The sequence below is a fragment of the Gambusia affinis genome, linkage group LG20 (assembly GCF_019740435.1).
Source record: "Gambusia affinis linkage group LG20, SWU_Gaff_1.0, whole genome shotgun sequence".
NCBI classification, from domain to species: domain Eukaryota; kingdom Metazoa; phylum Chordata; class Actinopteri; order Cyprinodontiformes; family Poeciliidae; genus Gambusia; species Gambusia affinis.
In genome coordinates, this window is record NC_057887.1 from 7,173,921 (window position 1) to 7,199,547 (window position 25,627).

At 42.2% G+C, this 25,627-nt stretch overlaps 1 protein-coding gene across 5 annotated transcripts in view; it reads left to right on the forward strand.

The window, feature by feature from the left end:
* Window positions 1–25,627, forward strand: part of ankfn1 (ankyrin repeat and fibronectin type III domain containing 1) — a 100,476-nt gene that overhangs the window by 64,868 nt on the left and 9,981 nt on the right. For all 5 annotated transcript variants that reach the window (XM_044102239.1, XM_044102240.1, XM_044102241.1 and 2 more), the window contains 11 exons: window positions 3,417–3,612; window positions 6,794–7,004; window positions 10,737–10,931; window positions 11,507–11,620; window positions 12,819–12,916; window positions 13,446–13,536; window positions 17,134–17,241; window positions 22,156–22,255; window positions 22,442–22,574; window positions 25,109–25,225; window positions 25,316–25,531. In XM_044102239.1, the coding sequence (XP_043958174.1) occupies window positions 3,417–3,612; window positions 6,794–7,004; window positions 10,737–10,931; window positions 11,507–11,620; window positions 12,819–12,916; window positions 13,446–13,536; window positions 17,134–17,241; window positions 22,156–22,255; window positions 22,442–22,574; window positions 25,109–25,225; window positions 25,316–25,531 (1,579 nt within the window). The remainder of the gene's footprint in view (window positions 1–3,416; window positions 3,613–6,793; window positions 7,005–10,736; window positions 10,932–11,506; window positions 11,621–12,818; window positions 12,917–13,445; window positions 13,537–17,133; window positions 17,242–22,155; window positions 22,256–22,441; window positions 22,575–25,108; window positions 25,226–25,315; window positions 25,532–25,627) is intronic.

Genomic DNA, 25,627 nt, shown 5'->3' on the forward strand with positions numbered 1-25,627 from the left:
GACTGCAACATTAACACGCCGAGCCAATCGCCGAAGCCGACGTCCCGCTGGGCCGAGTGCTCAACAATCAGGTGGAACCCGAGACTGCCGACACACTGCAGGTGTGTTTCCTCCAGCCGCAACGCTGTTAGCAGCTGCTTCGCACATAATGAGTATGCAAAGAGCTGCGGGGGGGACGAGGAACAGGAAACTCTTATTTGGCTCACCGCATCACCTCGTAACAAGAAAAAGCAGGGAGCAAGACGACGTCTAACCGGTTTGATTCCAAAGGCGACGCCAAATTGGTTTCTGATGTGCCATCATCGATGCCCAGCAGCTTGAAAACAGACCCAACAACTTGAATTGTTCTGCGTTATCGAGGAAAAATAATACAGGATTCCAGAAGGGACTTTGTATTTTTCCATGTAGGAGCATGAAGGCCATTTTTGGGAGAGAGATATGGCCTGTATGTAGTCCATAAAGAGCAGTTTGAGTCTGATCTAAACAGAGTGCCTTCTTCTCCTTGTGTGTTGGAGTGTGGGAAACTTCCAGAAGAATGTTTCGTGGCTTTTGTTGACAACAATTGGTTTTTCCTTTTGGCATTCTTCCAAAAAGGCTGGATTTGTGGAGTGTTCCACTAATAGTTTTCCCGTCAAACATGTGTCTACCTGAGCAATGGATCTCTAAGCCTCCTCCAGTTACCATATTTCACTGCTTTCCCTGGTAAACATCCAAATCTAGTTTTGCACTTTATCCCTGACGTTGTCTGTTGTGTCTCCTGGTCTTCATGATACAGAACATTTAGCGGTTTGATTAAGCCTAAATGCTGCATAAATGTCCTCATATTTAGTCACTCAAATCAAACACAAACCAGATTAAATAAAGATCCTCTCTGTAAATAATTTCCCAGCTGCCGTATGTAATTTGACGATGAAGAGCTTAGAAAATCTTCCCGTCTTTATCCCGACTTGGAGGCAGTTACAGACCGACAGACTGGTCTTAGATCCTGTTTTGCAAAAAGTTAAATGTGGATAAAAAGAAAGGAGAAGCAAACATTTGTCTGTAGAAAGGGCAACAATGTCAGTTGAAAGGTCACTCATGTTGATTGTGTTGTTGGACTCCGCCGGTGCGGGGCCTTAAAGCTGCAGGTTACCGGAAGCAGAAGCCATGCGGCTTCTCTGGAGAGGTCAGGTCTTTCCTGTCAGAACCTCAAAGGTCAGCGGGTTCATGTGGAGAAGCAGCTTGAACATCTGACCGTCGTGGAGAGGAAGGAGCTGCAACCTCAATCAGTAACACTGTGATTTAAAAAAATTACTTTAGTCCTTTTAAAGTCACATTGCAAAGAAACACATAACTGGCATGTTTTCACATTTCAAAGCACCGATGTGTGTTAGAAATATTTTGTCACACAGAGCATATTTACTCCACCCTTGTCACTGCAGGCCCAGCATTGTGGTCTGAAAAGCATTCTTGACATGGTATTGCCATGACATTTTTTTTAACATTCTGGTTCATCAAGCCACTGATAAAAAAGAACAATCTGGACAAATCACTACTACAGAATTACAGGCCGATCTCCAGCCTCCCATTCATCAGCAAAGTTATTGAAAAAGCTGTTTAAACAGTTAAATAGCTTCCTAACAATAACCAACTGCTTTGACTCCTTCCAGTCTGGTTTCCGGTCTCACCACAGCAAACTGCCCTCGTAAAAGTGTTCAATGTCATCCATATAAATACGGACTGTGGGAGAACCACAGTGCTGGTTCTGTTGGACCTCAGTGTTGACCATGACATATTACTGAATCGACTGGAGAGTTGGATCGGACTCTCCGGTCCAGTGCTTAACTGGTTTGAATCTTACATAAAAAACAGGGATTTCTTTGTTTCAATTGGAACCTTCTCATCAAAGAGGTCAAAGGTCACATGTGGGGTACTCCAAGATTAAATCCTAGGACCCCTCTTATTCAATATTTATATGCTCCCAGAGCATGTAAATGTTTAATATTTATATGCTCATCAGAGCCACATAAAGACAGTTATAAAGTCGGCCTTCTATAACCTGAAGAACATTTCTAGGATTAAAGGACTAATGTCTCAGCCAGATCTAGAGAAACTCATCCATGTGTTTATCTTCAGTCGCATTAATTATTGTAACGGCGTCTTCACAGGTCTGTCCAACAAATCAATCAAACAGCTGCAGCTGATCCAGAATGCTGCTGCTGGCGTTCTCACTAAAACCAGGAAGATAGAGCACATAACACCAGTTTTAAAGTCCCTCCTCTGGCTCCCCTGTGGCTCAAAGTATAGACTTTAAAATACTGTTGTTAGTTTATAAATCACTGAATGGTTTAGCACCACAATACATTAAAGATTTGCTGCTGTTGTATCAACCTTCCAGAACTCTCAGGTTCTGGTTCTGGTTCTGCTCTGCATCCCCAGAACCAGAACCAAACAAGGAGAAGCAGCATTTAGCTTCTATGCACCACAAATCTGGAACAAACTTCCAAAAAACTGTAAAACAGCTGAAACACTGACTTCCTTCAAATCTCGACTAACAACCAGCCTGTTTAGGATTGTATTTGAAACGTAATCAATTACAAATTTACTGATGGAACTTGACTTAATGTTTTTATTGTTGATTCTATGTTGCATTGTGTTTTTGTGTTTGATTTGATGTAAAGCACTTTGAAATGCCTTGCTGCTGAAATGTGCTATACAAATAACATTTGATTTGATTAGATTTTTGTTTCATATCTTTCCCGTGTTTTGATTTGATTTTGTCGAGGATCATAAGGTCAGTGCTTCTGAGGGAAAACCTTGAGAGGAACTAAAACAAATCTTTGTTTTTATATTACTGACTGACAGTATTTGCTTAAAATGACATACTAGCTGTAATGTCTTTAACTGAGCTATTGTTTCAGGTATTCGTTGTTTAAGTAAACGTGATAATAACAGCATTTAAGCTAACATTAGCTTTCTAGCTAATTTTGACATAAAAACTATTTGCCATACTCTTTGGATTATGTTAAAGTTACCTAACAATCTCGATAACATTAGCTTAAGTGCTATCATGATAACGACAGCATTTAAGCTAATATTAGCTTTCTAGCTAATTTTGACATAGAAACCATAATTAGCTTACTGAATGGATTAAGTTATAATGTTTCTCAGCACGTTAGCATAAACAATTATTATAATATCACTTTAGTAAGCATTAGCCTGTTAACTAATTTTGACCTAAGAACTATTTACCCTACTTTTTGGATTATGTTAATGTTACCCAACAATGCTAGCTTAAATGCTAGCATCATATAACTAATTTTGACCCTTCTTTTCTTCTATCCTTTCTTTAACAATCTGGTCCTTACAGCCTGAGATGTCTTCACTCATTTTATTCCCCAGAGGCATTGAACTTCTCTACATCCCTCCTTTTGCAGACATCTCCCAGGCGTTATGACCCAACAGATGCAGAACCTGCAGTTGTCCCAGACTAGGAAGTGTCCCGGTGGGCCAACGTCACCAAGCGCCGCCAAGCGCCTCTACAGGAACCTGTCGGAAAAGCTGCGGGGAAGCACCTCCTCCTTTGAAGATGCCTACTTCTTTGGAAAAACGGACCGCCTCCGGAAAGCTTCGGTGAGTTGAGCAGAGACAATGTTGAACGCGGCTACGTGTCCTATCGATCGATAAACACACAAACGTCAAAGTTTGTTTTTACATTTTCAGTCCCTGCAATCATTGCTTTGCATGATTCAGTAGAAATAAAAAGGTAAGGCAATAAAGGTGACGTCAACACTGGGAATATTCACTTTGTTCAGTAATATGACAGATTTTGAATTATTCAATTATTCAGAAACTTTTGACCATATTCTCTCCAGGTTATTACAACTTAAAGAGTAAAGAAAATCTAATTAATTTAAAGCTCACAGTGTTTATTCAACACCTCAGTCATTAACCTCCATCAGCTTCCTGTGTCTGCAGTATTGTATGAGTCTTAATAAAATATTTCAAAGGAAGTGGTGTAATTAAATCATGACATGATTTTGAACTTTCAAATAGTCTCTCAGTTTGTGAAGGTTCTCAGAAAACAACCTTCATCTTCTGTTTTGTGGATAAAAATTCAAAATCCATATATATTACTTGATAACTAATATATAGAAATGATTGCCTCCATATGCATTCCAACTTTCTTCTGTGGATAGAAGCAGCTGCAATGAGCTTCCTCTGTATGGTGTTCTGGCTCTGGATGAAGAAGAGGAGCTTCATCATCCAGGCACAACTTGGAGTGGCGCTAATGTTCATCTGACCAAACTCAAGGCCATATCTGACTCGCCGTAACTTTTAATGTTAGACTCCAGACTCCAGAGGGGCACACAAATGGAAAATTCAAGATCATCAATCAAATCAAAGCTGCTTTTTATCTATTTACTGCCATCTGTCTCCATTGTTTTTTTTGTGCTGAATTTCACATGCATTTATGCAAAATCAACGGATTGCAACACTTTTTTGCGGTACAGCTGTGGGTTTATTGCAAAGTTTTCACAGAAATGGCCACAAACTCCCATATACAGGTTGCAGAATATCTTGCTTCCACAACACTGCCACTTTAGTCTTAACCAATGTCAAATTATCGATTGATCGATCTGTAAATTAGCACCACAAAATCAGGGATTTTGATCGCAAAATCGATGGACGGATGACGCGTACAAACAGTTACAATACTTTGGAATGTTACATCCTCCAAAATGTTTACAAATAATTGTTGAAGTAATCGGCTTTCAGTTCAGTGGAATGTTGAACCTCTTCTTGAGGCGTTTCGACAAGGTTGATGTCGGAGGAGAACCCTGGAAAGCTGCAGGTCCGCTCGGCTCTCAGGCCGATGGATCAATAACCGTCTCGTTCGCTGCTTCGCTGATCCTGTTAACGGTGATGTCTGCAGCGTGCCAACTCTGCGACGGTAACTGGATCTTTGAGCCACTGCCTTGGGCTGTGGGAAAGTGGAAAACTACCGTTGCCGCTGCTTAGAGGCGCGGTGCCATGCTCAGTGGTGCTCTGTCCGTCTCTGAAACAGCTTAGCTTTGTTTCTCAGCTTCCTTCATCATGTCCTTCCCGTCGCCCTGCGAAACATTTGGTCACTTAGACTCATCAAGTGAGGATGGATCACGCTGCAGTGCACACGCGAGCGTGTGTGTGGGCGTTGAAAGCCTTCCAGAATTCTCTGCCAGCCTACTGACATTTACAGACCAGCCACAACAGCAGACATGAAAGGAAAGACGCAGACGGATGAAGAGCCGATCAATACGCGACGCTTCACTGACATTTAACACTCCCTGTTCAGACCCTTAATGCCCAACACCGACACCTGCATGCTGAAAGACGACGAGGATCCCAAAACATTCAGCAAGAGTCAGGAAGTTCTGCAGGAGATCTTTTTGTGTAATATTAGTTCTCATCCTCCAAGCTAACATCCTCAAAGCATCCTGCTGTGGTTTTCTTCCCCGACTTTTTAGTCTTGTGTAGCCGCAGTCCATTGAAAAGAAATACTGAAAATCAGTCTATCTGCAGACTTAAGACCTTATCTGCCTCCACTTTACACATTTTCCCACCTTTGCTCCAGACTTTCATGTGTATGAGACTGTTAGTTCCTATTCTTAAGGCCGTAACGAGATTCAAAGAGACATGAAGTCTTTAAAATCTCTGAATGACTCACAGGTCACAGAGTGAAGTGTGTTCACAAGCAAATGTTCCTTTGGAAATGTTTCTCTGTTGAACTGCAGGAAAGCTTTTTGAAGGCCTTCAGAAAGCCTGTTCAACTTCGGATCATGTTTTACGGGAGGAAAACAGCATCTTAACCCTCCTGTTTTGTTGTGGGTCAAATTGACTGTTTTTAAAGTTTAACTTTTTTTTTTTTAAATAGTTGGAAGTATTTTTTGTTGCATGAAACTTTTTCTATTTGTCTTAATAGGTACACGCTATATATAAATTGAAAATTTATTCATTTTACACATTTGCAACCCCCCCTGGATTTACTTTTTACATAGATACTGTTCGGGTCAGTTTGACCCGGCAGTCAAGTTAATGTGCAAAAAAAGATTAAAAAATGTCCAATTCTCTGTTTCCTTGCAGCTATGAACCATATTTTACCACACACACACAAACACACCACACAACACATACACACCTCGACACACACAAACCCACTTTCTCACTATTCTCTTTACTTCACTAGGAAACTGCGAGAAAGCAGGTGTTCATACAACCTTTGACGAGAACCTTTTCTGTTCCTGTGGACAAACTCCACCCACACTGAGTGACACTCAGCAGAAGTGGAGGAAAAAATAAATACTCTCTACATGACTCATTTATCTTGATTTTAATCAGCAGGTGAATTTGACCCTGAACAGTATGTGTGTCTCAAGTTCAATTATAAAGATCACCCATTGAAAAAAAAATTAATGTGATATCATTTTTTTTATTTTTTATTTATTTATTTTTTTTACCAAAGATCAATTTCGAGGATTTTATTGTTTTTTTATGTCTAGGTTTTTGTCAGTGAGTAAATGAGTAAATGAGTAGGTTGTGGTCATTGATCCTTCATTTGTGAGAAACAAAAAAGCATCAATGCACAAATGTTGGTTGAAATGGTCAGTATTGGATTTAATAATCAGACACAAAAATGTTTTGGAGGAATTTTTTTTTTGGTTTCTGACACTATTGCATGATTAAACACTCCCCCGGGTCAAATTGACCCACGGACATCATTGCTGTACCTCAGAAACGAACATTTAAACTTGAGTAACCATGATGCTCCTTTCAGACGATGCAGGGCAGCGACTGCATCTTCGATGCCGTGGAGCAGCAGGATCTGGACACCGTGCAGATTCTACTGTACCAGTTTTCTGCCGAGGAGCTGGACCTGAACACACCCAACAGCCAGGGCCTGACGCCGCTCGACATTGCCATCATGACCAACAACACACCCATTGCCAAGCTGCTGCTGAAGGCTGGCGGGAAGGAGAGTCCACACTGTGAGTAGCCCGCACCAGCTGCTGGTCTTGAATCAGAAGTGGTGGCTAGACCTTCTGCTCTTGCTTATAGTTGAGAGGTGCTAGTTGCATCTTTTCCAGGACTAATTTCAGAGAGAGACATTGGTTAAACCTGCTGCTTGACTCAGATTTGACTCAGAGTAGAGACGTTAGTTGAACTTGCTGCTTGTTTTGGGCCAAAAGTGACAATTGGTTGATTTTGGTTCAGAGATGTTAGTTGGACTTGCCTCTGCTCTAAACCTGTACCTGTTGAAGGAAATATTAGCTGGGAAGCAGAAACATGTCGACTGTATTTTTAAGACCTGAAGAAACTGTGAAAAACACATATATCTGTGAGAACTGGTAGCTTTTCTCTGGGTTTGCTTCAATAAAAGACCACAAGTATCTAGGGACCCAAATGTATCTGGATCTAAAAATTTAATGAGACTTGAAGTAATAACTTGTTTTTGTTTTGTTTAGATTGTTTTTTGCTTTTGTTTGGGGGTTTTCTTGCACCTTTGTCAGATAATCAGTCACAAACACAGTTCTGTCTGGCAGCATTTCTCAATGAACATGTAGCATCGTTTGAAAGCTTAAAAAAAAACATCTTTCATTGTTAATTGCAGTTAGTCTGTTCTCTGAGCACAATAAATAAGCCACTGGTTTTCAGAGCTGCAGTTTGTGTTGAGTTCTAACTTCCAGTGTAATTAAATTTCAGCCTTCACCTAAGCTCTGGACCTGGTATAATTTTAATCACAGGACAACCCTGGGAGAACCAAACAACAATAGTTAGCAGGAGGAGGTCCTTCAGGGCTTTCTGCAGCCCAGAACGGTGCGATCAGATGGTTGTAGCAGACTCCAGGATTCTTCCGGAGAACGAAAAATAGATTCAAATTCATCTACCGCATAAACCTCAACTATTGTAGAGGAGTGAACTAGACATCCTTGATCTAATCAGATACAGAGAAGCTTGTTGAAGGTGTGCATCAGCCGATTCAGTCCGAGTCCTCCCTCCTCTTATTCCAGCCCCTGCATCAGTCTTCCCATTGTCCTCTGCAGACAGATGGTTCTTACCCTCTTGCTGTCAGCGCTACAAGAACATTGGCTATTACTTTACACTGCGCGGCCTCCCACCGAACAGCTCTAACGGCGTTTGTTGTTTAATGGTTGAACTTTTCCAGTGATGCGTGTAACGCTGCAGCAATTACAGCTAAGTGATTTATTGTGCTGAAGGGGAGGGGAGGTATGAGGCGGGGGTCCGCTGGAGCCCTGGAGCCAGGGCTTCGTCCCGCACACGGTGGTACAATCCCATCCCTGTAAACAAACAGAGCCGCCGTTCTGCCTCCGGGGGCCGCCGGCTCTGTTTGTGTCATTCCTCAAGTGCCAAGCAAAATCGGCCAGGTGGGGGCTCCAAGTGTGTGTATGTGTGTGAATCAGGTTTTTGTATCTTTGTGGGGACCTATTTCTGTCTACATTGTGGGGTTGTGAAGACCAGTGTTTCTTGTGGGGACATTTCTTGGTCCCCATGAGGGGAAATGCTGTTTATGGGTTAGGGGTTAGGTATGTGTTTTTTAGGCATAGAGTCAGGTACGTGATGGTTAGGGATGGTGTAAGGGTTATGCTGTAGAACATTAATGGAAGTCAATATAAAGTCCCCAGAAGACACAAAAACACAACTGTGTGTGTGTGAGCTCCACAGAAGACTGTGCTTCTGCAGAGACTTTGGGGTCAGATCAAACTTAGTCTTGGATTAAGCTTAAAATCGATATCAGTTACCATCAGATGTCTGGAATTGATCAAGAATGCTGTGTCATAAATGTTTGCAATGAACAGCATTTGCAAAATTGACAACATAATGAACCAAAACGTTCCCTTCAGGCACAATGCCGGTTTTATTGAAAGAAGTGTGAGTAAAAACGATCCTGCTTGGTGCTTCATAGATGCGAACTTTCGAAAGTTGGAGTTAAAATGACTGAAATGGCCTTTTGATTCCACAATTGTTACACATTCACAATTTAAAGTTGATTACTGCTTCTTTTTTTCCCAACAGGATGTTGTTCACCTTGTTAAATACTTCAAAACTTTAGGATTAAAACTAATTTCATGGCAACAGTTTCATCTCCACATGAACAGCTTAAACATCAAAATCCATTTTTATATACTTTCATCCATTCTGTCTAGCAATATTAGAGGACTACAGTTTTCTGTCAAATTTGTCCAAAAAAATGCTCTCACTCAAATTTCAATTCACTTCTACTTTATTTCAGCCTGGAATTATTCTTTCCAAACTGGACCTGAAAGTTTGTGTTAGAGCCTCTACACACACAAAAAAAAGCATATGTAGACACTAAAAATTGGTATGTGTGACCACCATGAAGTTATGACATACATACTTAAAAGATTTATTTGATATTTTGTCACATAGTGTTGCCCTGGGTTCCTTTTCTTTCATGCTCCCAGGATAAGGGGAAAATCACCATAGAAACTAGTTCCTCTGTATTTTCAAAGCAACTGGATGTTTTTCTCTGATTTTAATTAATCATAAAGTCAGTTCCAGTGCCTAACACAACAAGGGTGTCCAAAGTACAACCCAAGGATCATTTGAGGCCCTGAAAATAATTTTGTGTCCCCACAACCCCCGGCCACAAACCAAGAATGGCACAAGAAAAAATTTTTTAGGGTGTATTCTTCACTGACAGGTCAAAATCTCTTTTAGCATGGGAAATGTTGGCTAGATCTCAAAGTATTTGTCATTTGTTTAAAACAACCAAGGAGCCTACTTGTTTGACTTTTATTCAAAAACAGACTTTGGCGCCGCTATATACATAAAAAAAATAAAAGATCCATTTTCAACAAAATAGAAAACAAATAACCCATCAAAATGTTTTAGAGGTAAGCGTGAGGGCATTCTTAAGTTTTGGATTAACGCCTATTTGCAGATTTTTTTTCTACGCAAAACTCATTATCTCCTCTGTTTCATTAAGATATTAAATAAAACAGGTAAAACGTAAACAGTCTTATTAAACTGTACACTTATTTTTGCATTTTTAATTTTACGGGGAGATCAAATAAAAGCTCTTTTTGAGGCCCAACTTGCAAAACCGCTCTGCTGGGGATCACGCCACCATCTGTGGTCTACCATAAAGATGAGAATGACGTCTGCAGCCACCCTGAATCACAGTTCTCGCGGCTGCATTTGGAAACGGATGGGCATCGGCCATAACCGCCATGCGCTCCCAGCGGCAGGCCTGGAGGTGTTTCTTCCTGCTCAGCCAGCTGCTTTATTGCGGCGACTGCTGCGTGACGAGTTCCTGATGCACAGAAAACAGATTTTTTTTTTTTTTTTTTTTTTTTACAAAATGCATGTTTGTTTCAATCTATGCTGTTATTAGATATTGGAGCAGATGGACACTTTGTGACAATAAGACATTTTCTGGACATAACTCTGCGATTACACTTAGCTTAACACGTATCGTATTTTACTCCTACTGTTTTGTTTTCTTTTTGACACAGTGGCCAACCTTTTGTCTGTGCTGCTCCTTCTACGGCACATGCAAACCCAACAAGATGTTCCGCAACCGTTCAGAGAATTTTGATTTCAAACTATCTAAAAGCTGGACTTTTAACACCAAAATGAAGCACGGGGAAAAACAAAATTACAAAGCATGAAAGACGGGATGTGTTGGATCTAAATGGCTGAAAACTGTTTTGTGTGTGTGTGTGTGTGTGTTTTAGTTGTGAGCGTGGAGAGCCGTGAGGCCCACCTGAGCGCCCTGGTGGAGGAGGCCGAGCGGCGGGCGGCTGACCTGGCGGCTCAGGCTCAGAGGGACGGCCTGTCGCTCGAGGCCTGCCACAAAGACAAGCAGCTGAGGGCGTGGGAGTGGAGGAGCAAGCTGTACAAGCGCATGAGGACGGGCTTCCAGCACGCACGTGAGTCAAAAACGCTGACCGGCGCCCGAAGGCGCGGCTCAGGTATTCTCCCTGAACGACAGAGCCTGGGTTGATCCTGACAAGGAGCGGGAGTTTATTTATTCATGTAGCAGTGATTCGCGATATAAAAAAAGAATTTGTCTTACGCCATATTACTGGATAAAATGAAACTCAATTCATGAATGTGCATGATTCAGTCTAACCACATAGACAGAGTGGATGTCAATAACATACGTTCTATTCATGAATGCAAAGAAAGGAGAGTTTCAAGCCCAGTTCTGAAAGCAGACAAGGTGAAGGGTTTTTTCCTGTTGAAATTTTTGGCTTCCTGATGGTGCAGAATATTTCACTTTTGAGATAACGAAACCATAATCTAGTTTATCCTGCATCACTCTGGGCCAATATTTCTGAAGTAAAGGAAGGAAGTTCTGGAAAATGGCTTAGTATGGGATTCAAATACCCTCTTTGAATCAAACATGACAGCCGCAGATCAAGGTTTTTGTGTTGTCTTAATGTCTCCCCTATTTAAACCGTAATTCCCCTGCAGCAGATGCCTCTCTTTGGCCCCCCACCAGGTGCCCCAGAGGCCCCCAGCATGGTTCGACTGAGCGTGAGCAGCAGCACCACGCTGACCGTCACCTTCCAGGAGCCGCAGAGTCTAAACTCCACAGTGGTGACCAAGTACAGAGGTAAATACACACACACACACACACACACCCCCTACGAAGATCATAATAAAACAAAGACGAATATATTCCAAAATATATGAAATCAATGTTCAGCTCTAAATCTGTTCAATTCACCTACAAAACAGAATGGCTGTGGAAAACGTGGCCTAAATAAAACAGCATTGTTAGGTTTGATGACACGTTTTCTTTGTGAAATTCTGTAGTTTTCCAAACAGCAAACAAAGAGGCTCTCAGACCTTACTGCAGCAGATTCACATGGACTCTAATAAGAAGGTCAAACTGTAACAAAGGATGGCTCTTTTTTTAATTCAAAGAGTAAACAATTTGATCCTTAGCAAACCAAAATGTTTCATTAACTCTGATGACACCAGGCAGGTCGTTCAGCTGCCGAACTAAATGATCCGTCTGATATTTGAAATTTTGTTTTCCATTTCCCCACCGGGAAAAGTTATTCTTCATTATTTAGCAGACATTTAGTGTATGTTGAACAACAAGAAAACAAAATGCTCAGAGGCTCGTGCAGTCACTTTCCTCGAACTGTTTTTAAGGCAATGTTAGGTCCAAGCAGGCATTTTGGAAAGCTGAATAGTTTCATGGGAGATTAAAGGATTTCTCAAATATGCCTGCAAGAATCAAAGCAACAATCTGTGTATTTTCTCGAGGAGGGAATAACATTATGGCGTGGTGTAAAGTTCAAAAACATCAGTTTTACATGACACTGTCCCTTTAAGGAATAAAAGACTCTCTCTCTCTCTGCCTCTCTGTATGTAGTTTAGAAATCTCCCAGTTTAGTCCTGGTGTGATCAAAACTCCCATCTTCTCCTTAGTTTGGTGCCCAGAGGCGGTTGAGCTCGCTGTCTTACGGGGACAGATGTCCTGTAACGTTTCCTTTGCGGTTGGGTCAGTAAAGAGCAAAAACCTGCTTTCTGTGAGGCTGAGAGGGAAAAGCGCTTCACAGCTGAGCGCCTCCACTGCGCTGAGACAGAAAGTAACAGTCAGCGAGCGCTGCGGGCTTCCAGCCAAACAATGAGAAGGTTAATGATGATTTGAGCACCTCAGGAGGAACTATTGATCTGTGATGAAAAGAGAGGCAGTTTGCTGCTAACACCTTTGGCGTAATTAACCCCACCTCTGCGTGTGTGTGTGCGTGTGTGTGTCTATGTGCATGTGTGCTTTATCTCTGTGTGTCTGTATGCAGTGGAGTGGAGCTGCCTGAAGGATTTCTCGCTGCTCGCCGGTGAAATGGTGCTGGATAATCTGCAGAGCCTCAAATGCACCATCAGCAGCCTCTCCTCGGTAACGGCAGCATCCTCCTCCCTCTGCTCTCTCTCTCACATTAACTACGTTTGCCACTTTAATGGAGTCAGCCAGGACACGCTGAGCGAAGCCGGCGGAGATATTCCCGCAGCGCAAGGAACTGCAGCGTCGCAACATCTGCCGCAGGACTGCCGGCGGTTGGACACTCGGCACCTGCTGTCTGAACCAGTTTTCAGGCGAAACATGAGATCATGCCAACACCGTTTCAACATGCTGCAACAATCAGCCAAATAGGACTATGTTGCCACTGGAATTCCTGTTTTAAAGTTTCTCAAAACTGTGCACAGAGATTTTAAGTCCAGTTCGATCCACTCATATCGTACATAGGTACAATTTGAAGTTGCTAACAGCTTGCCTTTATCAAGAAACTATCAGAGGCTCAAGTCTTAACGTCGATGTACATCTAGACACTGTCAGTGTAGCAACATTATTTTTAAAACATGGCTACAGAACTCATTGAGAGCACTAACTAAAGTCCTCGCTTGCTCTGCCGGGTTTTGTGTTTCAGGGTCGGATTTATTACGTGCGCGTGTCGGCGTACAACATGAAGGGCTGGGGTCCGACTGCCTCCTCCCTGCCTCCATCCGCCGCTCCATCCAGTAAGTTTCCATCATCATCAACCCGTTCTCAGGGCTGCACAGTGGCGCAGTTGGTAGAGCTGTTGCCTTGCAGCAAGAAGGTCCTGGGATCGATTCCCGGCCCGGGGTCTTTCTGCATGGAGTTTGCATGTTCTCCCTGTGCATGCGTGGGTTCTCTCCGGCTTCCTCCCACAGTCCAAAAACATGACTGTTAGGTTAATTGGTCTCTCTAAATTCTCCCTAGGTGTGAGTGTGTGTGCGCATGGTTGTTTGTCTTGTATGTCTTTGTGTTGCCCTGCGACAGACTGGCGACCTGTCCAGGGTGAACCCCGCCTCTCGCCCGGAACGCAGCTGGAGATAGACACCAGCAACCCTCCTGACCCCATTAGGGAAGAAGGGTGTAAAGAAAATGGATGGATGGATGGATGGATGGATCAACCCGTTCTCACTCCCAACTCGTCATATATTGACGCGTGGGACGTCCTTCCGCGTCACATATTGACGCGCGGGGTACCCCTTTCGCGTCAATATGTGACGCGAGGGGTTTTACCTTATGCCTTACCGTAATTTTTTCCCTAAACCTAACCAATTTGTGGGGTTTTGAAGTTTCGGCAGTGTTTGCGAGGACCCTTCGCATGAATAATCCATGTAAAACATGCGACCTTCCGAAATCGTCAAATTCGTCAACATTTTACGGTGAAGGAACCTGCCCAAGTCGTCACATATTGACGCGAAGGGGCTACCCTTCGCGTCAATATGTGACGCATGGTCAGACGGCGTCCCAACTCGTCAATATATGACGAGTCGGGTGTGAGAATGTGTTGTCATCATCATCAGCTTTTCAATGTGCGGGGCGGGCGAGCCCCTCCGTTGGGGTTGCCAGAGATCTGCAGGGTGGGGCGTGACATGAAAGGAGAAAAAATAAATAAATAAAGAAATAAAGAAATAAACAAACCAGAAAAAGCAACAGCAAACATTTCGCCAACTTCACCAAGCCTTTGCCAGAGATAAAACGGAAAGACTTTTAGCACCCAAAGCTACAGTGAGTCAGTCTGGGGGAAGCAAAGAAAGAATGTAAAAAGAAGGAATTGTGACCATGGCTATTAAAAGTTGTACAGTTCATGGGATCTGGATCTGAAGATGCTCCACTGCCAGAGTTTTGTCTGCAAATGAAAAACCTGGAGACTTTTTTGTTTGTTTGTTTTGTTTTTTTGTTTTGTTTTTTTTTTTACAGGAGGCTAAGTGAACTGCGGTCACAGGAGAAAGTGGTTTATACTGTCAGAACTGCAAATGACGAAGCGGCTGAAGCATCAAGTTATGTGGCGCTATGCATAGATAGAGCTGAGAAATCCGTCAGTGAAACATGCTTGAATGGAACATCGAGCTTTGAAAACCCCGGTAGGCTACTAGAAAAAAAAACCCCCAGGAATGCCGCATCTCTTTTATTCTTCTGTTTGCATCTCTGCAGCTTTCAAAACACCAATATAAATCTCTAAAGGGTCACATATGATTATCGCGTCGGCTGCTTGAGCATTTCACATATTACAAACTGTAGCGTTGACATCACTGTCGACGTCTCCTCCCGATGTTGAAGGCAAATCTCTCTCTCATTTTAGTGTAGGCTATTTGTGCGTTTTAAGTTCAAAAACGTGCAGAAAAGCTCTGGTTGTGTATAACCGATTGGGTGTAGATATTTCAGAAAGGCGAATGAGCTCTCCGTCTGAAAACCAGCGTCAGCAGCGCCGCTTGTTCTGTTCCGAAGTCCTCGGGGTCGGAACATCGGCTCCAGCTCTCCGTCACGACTCCCTTTCTTTTGCGAGCACTTCAGCCTTGAGCTGCGAGAGCGCGTGCGCGCGTCTGCACTCGGTGTGTCTAACAGCGGCGGAGGGCAGAGAGTGTGTGGGCGGGTGTTTTTAAATAAGCAGAGCGAAAAACACGAGAACCATTAACAAGTTCTCGCAGATTCCAGCAACATATTGTCCTCTCCGACGTGTTGATCGGTTTTTCTGCTTCAGAAGTCAGAGGCGCAGTTGCGACACCGAAGGAACCCTGGCTCCAAATGTCCGGTCCTGTTCCTCTGAGGAAGGTTTCTAACTGCTTGAAGTGATCTGGAAGAATCTCCTGTTCAAAAAGCTTCATTATTTGCTATATTATTCATCATTCCTGTCAGACTGCAGTAGATGAAAGTCTGATATAGGCTGAAAAAAGGGTGAAGTCTTCAGGGAACTGCTTATGAGTTTGTATGTCTAAAAGGCATTAGTGAAGACATCATACAGATGTTTTTGTTACAATTAAAGACATGTAAAAGACATTCGTCTGAGTTACAGCTGAAGATGTCTGGCAGACAGTATGAATTGGTCCACCACGAAAACGCCTGAGCTGTTCATGAGAACATCTGGCCAACTTAGAATTGATATGAAGTCCAAAATGTTTTCTGGAAAAGTCTGAAAGACACTTTGTGTCCGAAGACATCAGCTCAGTATTTGCAGTACTGATGCGGACATGTCAAAGTGTTTCATTTTTCACCGTGGGCAAGTCACCACAATAATCTCCCAATGACATTTTCATCTGAAGAAGTCTGAATGACATTTATTTATTTGTTGCCATCAATGAAAGACGAATTTGAACCACATAAATCAACTGAAATTTTGAAAAAAAAAAAAGTCTGACTTCTCACTGGAGAGAACGCGTCTGAAAGACGTCTTGAGTTTTCTTTAGGCGTCCGAAAAAAGACGCCTGAATTACCACACAATATGTCTGGCAGACATTGAAGGATATCTGAAAGATGCCCTCGTTTGTCCCAAGGATAAAACAAACCAAATTACAAACACAGCAACAAAAACAAGTAGTTGAGAAATTTGGCTCAATTAAACAAGCTAATAAAATATGAGCTGAAGACAAGAGCGAGTTTCATGAGAAGATTTCTCTTTTTGTCTTATTGTCCCAAAGGAATAGTTGCAATAAAAGGTGTACTGGAACCAGCAAGCAGAAGCCAAATTCTCTCGAGTCATTCCTCCCCACCTGCTGGTCAGAAAAATGCTCCACATATTCAGTCCCTGAACTTGTACCATTTAATTATTTGTCCTCACCAAAGACTTTTGAAGGTAAAATTGTCCCCTGATATTCTTTTTCTTTCTCTTTTTTAAATTTTGAGCATTCGGATTGTTGTGGTACTGCTTATTATCTTTTGCTTTATACATTCTTTCAGCTGTTTCAGAGGTTCTAAAAAAGTGTTTTTGCCCTTTGCCTCTTCAGTTACCCGGTGAACTTGGGTTGTTTCTACCACTAAATGTGTCTGTATCATCGGTGAGGACTCAGTCGAGAGCCTCCTCTTCTTGACTTTCGGACAACTGCAGTAGAGACAGAAACCTTGACTTGCTATCTAAATTTCTACATCACTTCTTCACGGTGTTGTGAAAGATCCGTCATAGAGAATGCTAGCAGCCCCTCCACTCAGGGTACAAACGGCTGCATCTGCTCCGATATTCATCCTCCGCAGAAAACTGAGTTGTTGTTTTCTTTTTCTCTGCACTCTTATCTGAAATGATGCGTGAACCGAGCCCACGGCATCAAAAATGATGTCTTTATCAGTTTCCCACCACATGCCTCTGGTTGCAGACTGGAGGGAGAGCGACGGCCGTGAACCCAGGAGGCGGGGCCACATCGAGGCCATGGAGCGTCTGCTGCAGCAGGTCCGAGCAACGCACACGCACTACTGCTGCGGAGGTGAGTCCAGGTGACGCTGCTACACTGACATGCCGGGAGAAAGCTGTGCAAGCAAAGCGCTTGGCGGGCTGTAGAGGGCGCTGCGGGGCAGTCTGGTGTAAACCACGTATTGGTATTTTAACCAAAAGGACCAGTTAAAACGATTTGTATCTTTGAGAGGATCTCAACGTTGTGATGTTCATTCGTGGCATCGACAATTTGGTATTTATTCTTACAAAAATAAGACCTAAAACTTTATTTGAATGGGTGGATATTGTGTCATAAACATGACATAATACCAGTTATGAACATGAAGGAGTCTTTGCGAATGGTTATGACTGTCATGAAGTGTCATTCTGCAAATAATGACGCTTAAATGCACTTTCAATGCAAGTTTTAGTACAACTTTGCATTTATTTGCAGAATAATGCAAAGTTGTCCACTTTAATGGACTTTTAATGCACTTTTTTGTACAACTTTGCATTAAAAGTGTCATTATTTACCGAATGACACTTCATGACGACAGTCATAACCATTCATGAAGACTCGTTCATGTTCATAACAGATGTTATGTCACGTTTATGTCGGTGTCATGTCAGTCTTATTCACACCCCTTCCAATAAACTGTTACCAAATAAGGGTAAGGAGTGTATTTTATTTCAAAAATGCTCAAATATGTACAAATTTGTGTTCTTTTCAATTCCATTTTTCTGCTATTTCCCAAGATGATTGCTGCTGACATTTTGGTCCACAGAAGCGTTTTCCCAAGGCTCAAAACAATGTCTGACAAGACATTTAAATTGCCGCTAAAAGCATCTGACCGACTCTTACATCGCCACTAATCATTTGTCTGGCAGACGCTTCCATTGCCAATAAAGACCTGAGTGGTAAAACAGAGCAAACCTTGGTCTGTAAGGTAACGTTTACACCAGACACGAGGCTCAAACTCAGATTTTTGACATAAAAATGACTGGTTGTGAATTTGGGAGCGAACTCAGTTGAATAGTGTCTGATTTATGTGGTTACGTTTACAGTTGCAACCACTTAAAATGTGCTTACAGCTTTAGATTACATGTGAATTTCTACCTCTGGAATGTGAGTTTGAAAAAAACAAACTATGGTACTCATATTAATCAGGTAAAATTGATTTTGAAATTGATATTGAGTGCAATCAATTCTTAAACATTCAGAGGTTAAATTAGTCTTTTCACTCAGAGTTGAATTCCCGCCTGGGTTGAGTTAAAGTATGTTGATAGGGAAGCTGGACTAAGATGCTTAGACACAAAATCTTGTTCCTTAAGTCTTGATGGTATCTGCAACCGTGGATTGGAGTTGGAAGGTAGCTGGACCAGTAAACTCAGAGCTAATTTGATTGTCTAGTAATTGTCATCAACATATTGTAGTCCAGCAGCAAAAACAAAACAAAAAATATTTTTTTTTGATATAATTTCATGTAGATCAAGCAGGAATTCAGTTTCCATTGATTTTCAATATGCCCTAAAGGCAATCATATTGTCATTTTCACCGCACATTACCGGTTCTGCAGGTTTAACTCGCCGTCAAACGTTGCGTTGGTGTGGCGGTCCGGCCTGGTTATTATTCCAGCTGTGTTTGCAGCTGTAACGTACACCCGCCGCCCGCATGTGGGTTGTATATTTACACAGTTTACTCTCAGAGAGCCAAAAATAAATGTGTAAAATTAATTAGCGTGGGCACAAAGAGCCAGTTCAGCAGCGGGCAGCGGTAATTTATGACGTGTGCGCACGTGTTTCCGTCACTTTCAGAGAGCGTCACATTAATCTGGCAGAGCGCCGGCATCGGCGCGCCGGCTCAGACTCCCACCTGGTCAACACCTTAACAGAGTCGGAGAGAAAACAGCCCCGAGCGAACGCTATTTCAATCTTATTCATTTCTGACCCAGCTGGGTTAAAACAGTCAGACGAACTTTATGTTTCAGCAATTTTTATTATAACATTTTTTTGTAAACATTAAAAAAATAAATTAAAAAAAAGCTAGCACTTTGCTATGGACTTCTCAAAATAGTTTATCTAGTGTTAATTTATTTTTACTGTATTTCTTATTTTTATTCATGAAATTGTATTGATGTTGCTCTTATATCTTTTGCTGTTTGCTTTATTAGACTACGGACGGAAATTCGCGATGTGCTAAATCTGCTATTTACAACAGTGTAATCCGCTCATTAATACGCACTGTCCCATAGATAAAATCACACAAAACTTGTTTTAAAGTGGCTAAATTTACAACAAACCTTCTCTCATTCACAAAAATGACAACGATTTAAATAAAGACGTATGGAAATGAGATAGCTAGTCTGACCCCGCAGCATTCACACAGCAGGCAACCACATTCCTGCCTGTAGGAAAGGTCTGGTTTGGACCGGGTTTGCTGCTTGAAATAGAAATTCTTTCTTTAGAAAGTATCTCAGATCGCAGCAGCCTCCATTGCTCAGTAAAATGTCCCGGTAATCGGAGCTCAATTCAAGTTTCTGAGGTGAAAATCCGGCTCATTCGGTTGAAAGTCCTCGTTAGTCCTGCGGCTCTTGAGGCGTTCTTCTACCAAACCAATCGAACATATTTTGCTGTTCAATGTGATTTTACCCATTCCGTTTTGATTGCAGGTTTTTCTTAGCAATTTAACTCAGAATAAGTCATAATACTCTTTTGGGGTTTATTTTTTTCTCTGCCCCCTCCCTCTCCACTGATTACACTTTCCAAGCGCTCGCTTGACTTGTTGTCACATTGGTGTTTACAATCAGAGAAAATTGGTTACAAAAAGGTCAGAGCCAAGTGAGGCTGAGGTGACGCTGCTCTCATTTCGGGTTGTGGGGCGGGAAATATGTTGTCTCATTAATCAACTCCAACCTGAGCTCGATTCTTTATTTATTAGCCGGTGCTCCGCAGTCGACCGCAGAGTTGTTGTCAGATTATTCTGCTGTCAGACGGTGTTATCCTGCAGCGCTGCGTTATCCGCACGCACACGCACGCAAGCAGACCGTTTACAGCTGCTGAATGCTGCTGCTGTTCACAGCTCAGCCAGACTGTAAAACATCAGAGCTGTGTGTTCAGCAGGAGGGACTAATGCTGCCGCACGGCTCACAGACGCACACCAGCGCAGTCATTGGTTGAAATGGGAATGCAATTTTGCTCTTGAGATTTTCCAGTAGCAAAGGAATGATATTCAAATCTGTCAAGTTTGTAGAATATTTGAGCAGAATTCGGTCACTTTACACGATGACTCAGCGATGTTTAATGACTTCGGAAACAATGTGTTATCTTCATAAGTTATGATCCTCTCAATTTTTTTTTGTCTGATGTGAACAGTTTCAACCTTGCTTTGGAAGTTTTTATTTATTCATTTCTTTTTCTTTTTCATTTAAGTGCTATTTTTCTGGAACCTATGCATAGCTTTGTTAAAATTGGAGAATAAATCTAAAAGTATTTTGCCATCTGCTGCTCACTTTCCCACTTAACAAAATAAACCCCTTTGACAAATCTGTTCATCTCCTCGCCTGTGGTGGCGCTGCTCCAACAACCGCCAAAAAAAAATGACACAAAAACCTCATAATAAGACACTGAGCACAACTTCTTCACAAAAAGTAAACAAAAGTAGAGTAGTGTCAGGTTGTAGCGCTTGTTGGATATTACTTTGGTCTTTGGCAAAAGACCGCAAGCCATTTCCACAGCTAGCTAGCGTCACACATTTGTTTTGGTTTTATTTACCCAGAATGCCCTGCGCTCGCCAATCGCATTTGAATTCAAACCGTGCAACCTAGGTTTTTGTGCCAGAGTTTGCTTTTTTTTCCACACATGTGATACCGATTGCTTTGAACCCTGGAATGGAGTAGTGGAACGGGGTGGCAATGTAATCACAATGCACCGTAAGCTATGTAATGTGTTTTGAGGCAGTTGACCAAAATCCCGGACGATTTTGAAATTCTCCCCGGACATTTTTTTAGGTCTGAAAAGTAGGACATGTCCGGGAAAAAGAGGACGTCTGGTCACCCTATAGTGGGTTGTTTGTTTGACATCTCTAGGTTGGTACTGATGGTTCTTAAAGTTGAACAAAAATGTCTAAACTTCACTATTGAAGAAAGCACAAGTACAAATGAAAAATAGTTTGCAAATATTTCTGAAAAGGAAAAAAAAAATACAGATTTTTACATGCCCAGGAGATGAATCATTCTGTTATCGATTTGATTCGTCTACATTTCAAGCTTAGAAACAAGGGTTTGGTTAAAAACAAACAAAAAAGAAACAAAACAACATTATCAACTCTTAAGATTTCTTGATAAATAAAATATTTCCCGTTTGCTTCATTAGCTGTAATTTATTATTTTCCATTCATTCCTGCAGTTCAGGCTGCAGCACATTCCATAGAAGCAGGAATTCTGTCTTTAATCAGAGGATAAATCGTGTCTTTCCAGCAGAGAACATGTTCCGGTAGTTTGACTTAAATGCAACAAGCGCGTTTCTTCTTGTCACAGATAGTTTTCACTCTGTGGCAGGACAGAGCAAAACAGGTTCCTGTCGGCAGCCGAGCCGCCGGCCACTTCAGGCACGGCTTCATGTTTGTAAGCTCCTCGTTTGTTTACAGCCTGATAATTATGTGACGTGTAATTAGCCGGAGTAAAAAGGCCGCTGCGGTCTGGAGATTGGCATCGCCTGAACGCTCCAGCCGGGGTTTGGGGGGGTGGCGAGACGTGGAGGGAACAGAGATAGGAGGAGGAATGAAGGAGATAACTTGAACGTGGGAGAGAAATGTGACCAAACCCCTGACCCCGAGTTACGCACGGAAACCAAAATCCACCTTAACATTTCCAGCATCTGCCAACTGGACCGGATTTACCTGGACATCACGCTTCAGTCGGTTCCGGCTGTACGTTTTAAAAACTTGTCTGCCGTTTTTCCTCTGTAGACTCGTCGAAACTGCAGAACCCAAGCAGGAAGCAGTCCGTCTCCAGAAGCCTCAAGCACCTCTTCAACTCCTCAAACAAGTTTGTGAAGACACTGAAAAGGTTTGATTCACACACCCATAACACTTGTACCTACGGAAGAGGATTAGGGTCACTAACCACAACAACAACAACAACAAAAATGTCAGAATTTTTAGATTAATGGCCCTATTCCTCTTCCATATGAACCTACAGCTGAAGGCTGTGAAACAAAAAAAAAATCCATCATCTGTCCCACGCTGTGTGCAGGGGGATATACCTGGCCGCTGTTTTCTACCATAAGGACAGCTTACTAGTGACTGCCGAGGAGCAGATTCCCATCGTGGAAGTGGATGATTCCTACAGCAGCTCGCTCATGCAGGACTTCCTCTGGTTCACCAAGGTACGGCCAAGCGGCCGAGACGACTCACTCCACAACCATAAAAGCTCAAACTGCATCCAAAATGATTCCATATTATGAAACGGTACTTCAAACTGATGAATGGATGTTTGTTGGTTTTACTTACTTTAGGCAGACTGGTGAAGGGGGCACACGGGGTTGAGATGTGTATTGGAATATTGCAGGGTGTTTTAGTAAATCTGGAACCCATTTTAATATTTTCCTTCTTGTTTGCTAGCACACGCTGTACTTATTATGGCTGCAACTAATTTATTTTAGTAATGTATTTTTCCATTGATAGAAAGATTTTTTTTCTTTACATTTTTTCCCCAAAATTCAAAGAGTTTTGGGTAAGACATATTTATAGACGAAGGTGCAACGTGTACATATATTTGGTGCAGGCTTGGCTTAAGCACTGCTCTGAATATGGTCATTTTTGGAGCAAATTGCATTTTTTGAATTTGTCTGGTGCAGCTAGTGATTAATCAATTACTACATTTAGTGGACGGTTATTTGAATAACCAGTTCACCACAATTAATCTGATTAATTGTTTCAGCCCTAGTATTTGGTGACAGGTTTAATTTTACTGACAGTCAATATTGCATTTCTTTTCTTTCATAAATCATTTAATAAACTTAATACAGCTAATATTTTATTCACAGTGAGGTTATTGCACCAATTGCCACTTCTGTGTCTATTAAAGTCAACCTTTCAAAACAGAAACAGTGCTCCTGCTTATTGTTCAACCCTCTTCTATCCAATTCATTCATATTTCAGCAGAAAGCTTCTAAAATCTGACTTATTCCTTCAGTTTTTCTTAATTCTCTGACATCATCTCGCAAATCCGGACAAAATGTCGACGATCTTAGCACGACGGACGTTACCGTTGGGCTCCGGGAAATTGTGCTGTAGTCTTTTCAGAGATGTGCTGAACAATTAAAACCACAGAGCAACTGCAGCTGTAATGCTTGTGTTGAGTGGGAAGACAGCAACATTTACAGCTTTACAGCTCTGAGTCTGACGTGGAAAATTACCACTTTCCCCCGAAGCCCGCAGAGCGCCGCAGAGCCCCGAGTCGGAATGAACGCCGGCCGTCTGGGCTTTAAAGCTTTGACAGCAACAAGGGGGGGGGAGGGAAACAAAGGAGTGTCTGAAGTTCTCGCATGGCAATTTGACTAAAGCTTTCTAAGAGCATGATAACTGAGTTGGAACAACATTTCATGGAAAGCAGAGGAAAAATATTGTTTGAAGGATGTCGATTAAACGAACAGGCTGCAGAGATGGTAAAAACAATGGCCGCCGCCCCCTTGACCACAAATAGGATGAAAAGCAACAACTCTAAAGAAATGTCTTCCTATATAGGCTTAAAAAAAAGAACTTAATACAGAAGTCCTTCTCATGAAAAGAGTCCATACTTCTCGCTGAGGATTAACAACTAAATGATGATGCTGGAGTAACTCTGTGGTTCTCAGTCTGACTTCATCAGTCCTTTGCATTCAAACATACTTTATTGATCCCAGAGGGAATTGAAGACATTTTGTATATTTTCTAAGACAGTCTCATGAAGACTATAGCCAGGGTTGTCTATATTTTATTTAATTTTACTTTTTTTATTTTCTTGGTTTTATTTAAGACAGGAAATGCTCCATGCAGGGAGGAAACGTGCACAACTCCAAATTGTCCATGTAAGATGCAGAAAATTTCAGTCTTCAGGCTCTGCTTAAAGAATGCGTATTTATAGGTCAGCCAAAAAACTTTCCCAGAAAGATTTTGGATTTTGTATGCATGATGCCGTCTCACTGCCCTCACTGAGACGCACAGACGCACCACTGTGCCAGGGTGGCAGGAAAATTCCACAGACCGTGAGGAAACATCCCGATGCAGATGCGAACCGCAGGCGGTATGAGATGATTAACTGATGTGCTGTGCAGGATGATGAACTTCAGACAGTTTTGGCAGTTCCCACTGCAGTAGTTGCTTCTCTAAGACCACAGCCGATGTCGTTCCTGCTTGGCATTGTGTCACCAGACATTTCGCGCTGCGCCAAAACAAAAAAACCGCCAAGAACTCTTGGTTTAGTTTTCAGTGCAAATATCTTGGTGCACTTTAAATTACACAAAACTAACTTGCCAGTAACTTTTCAGCATGATGTCGGAGCTTGTTTTAAGTCAATAATCTCTTAATATTGATGAAAAGTAGTTCGACTGGAAGATTATTTCACTTTAATCAAGACATTTTTCCCTTTTTTTGTAAGTGAAATAATCCACCGTTGGAGCTGGTACTTTTTTTTTTTTCTTTTTTTTTACATAATGCTGTGCAATTATTAACCTAAAATAAACTCCTTTGTCCTGCTGAAAAGTTACTTGTAAGTGAATTTTGTCTTTTTTTTCAAGTGTACTAAGATATTTACTTGGTAAGATTGTATGTTTTTGCAGTGTATTTGTAACTCCTGCCTTTACAGAGAGTCCCAACTGACGATCATTTCCTCCTAAATTAGCCCACAGCACAATGAGCTGCTCCTGTGTTTGCCCCGCAGCTGTCCTGTATGTGGGAGGATGTCCGATGGCTGAGACAGAGCATGTCTGTCTCCATGTCTTCTTCGTCCACACTGCAGGCCCGCCACAAGATGCTCACTGCTGCCGCCCAGCTGCAGGTGAGGACATTTAAATCCAGGACCAGTAGGATTAAAAAAAAACAAAACTGCTGCAGCTGTAGTTTAATCTTGCTTTATTCGTACGGACAGAACCTTCTCGGAACGCACAACCTGGGCCGGGTCCACTACGAGCCCATCAAGGATCGCCACGGCAACGTGCTGCTCGTGACCATCCGCGACACGGAGAGCCAGCACTCGCTGTTCAGCGGGAGGTGGATGCAGGTGACCAAACTGCAGAGCCAGAGGAAGTCCCTGTCCACGCCGGAGGAGCCGTATGCACTGGACATCCTCATCATCACCATGCAGGTGAAGAAGAGCACTGCAAAAACACAAAATCTCACCCAAGATTTTTTTGTTGTTGTTTTTGTTTTTGTCTACATCCTAGAGCAGATAGAAATTAGG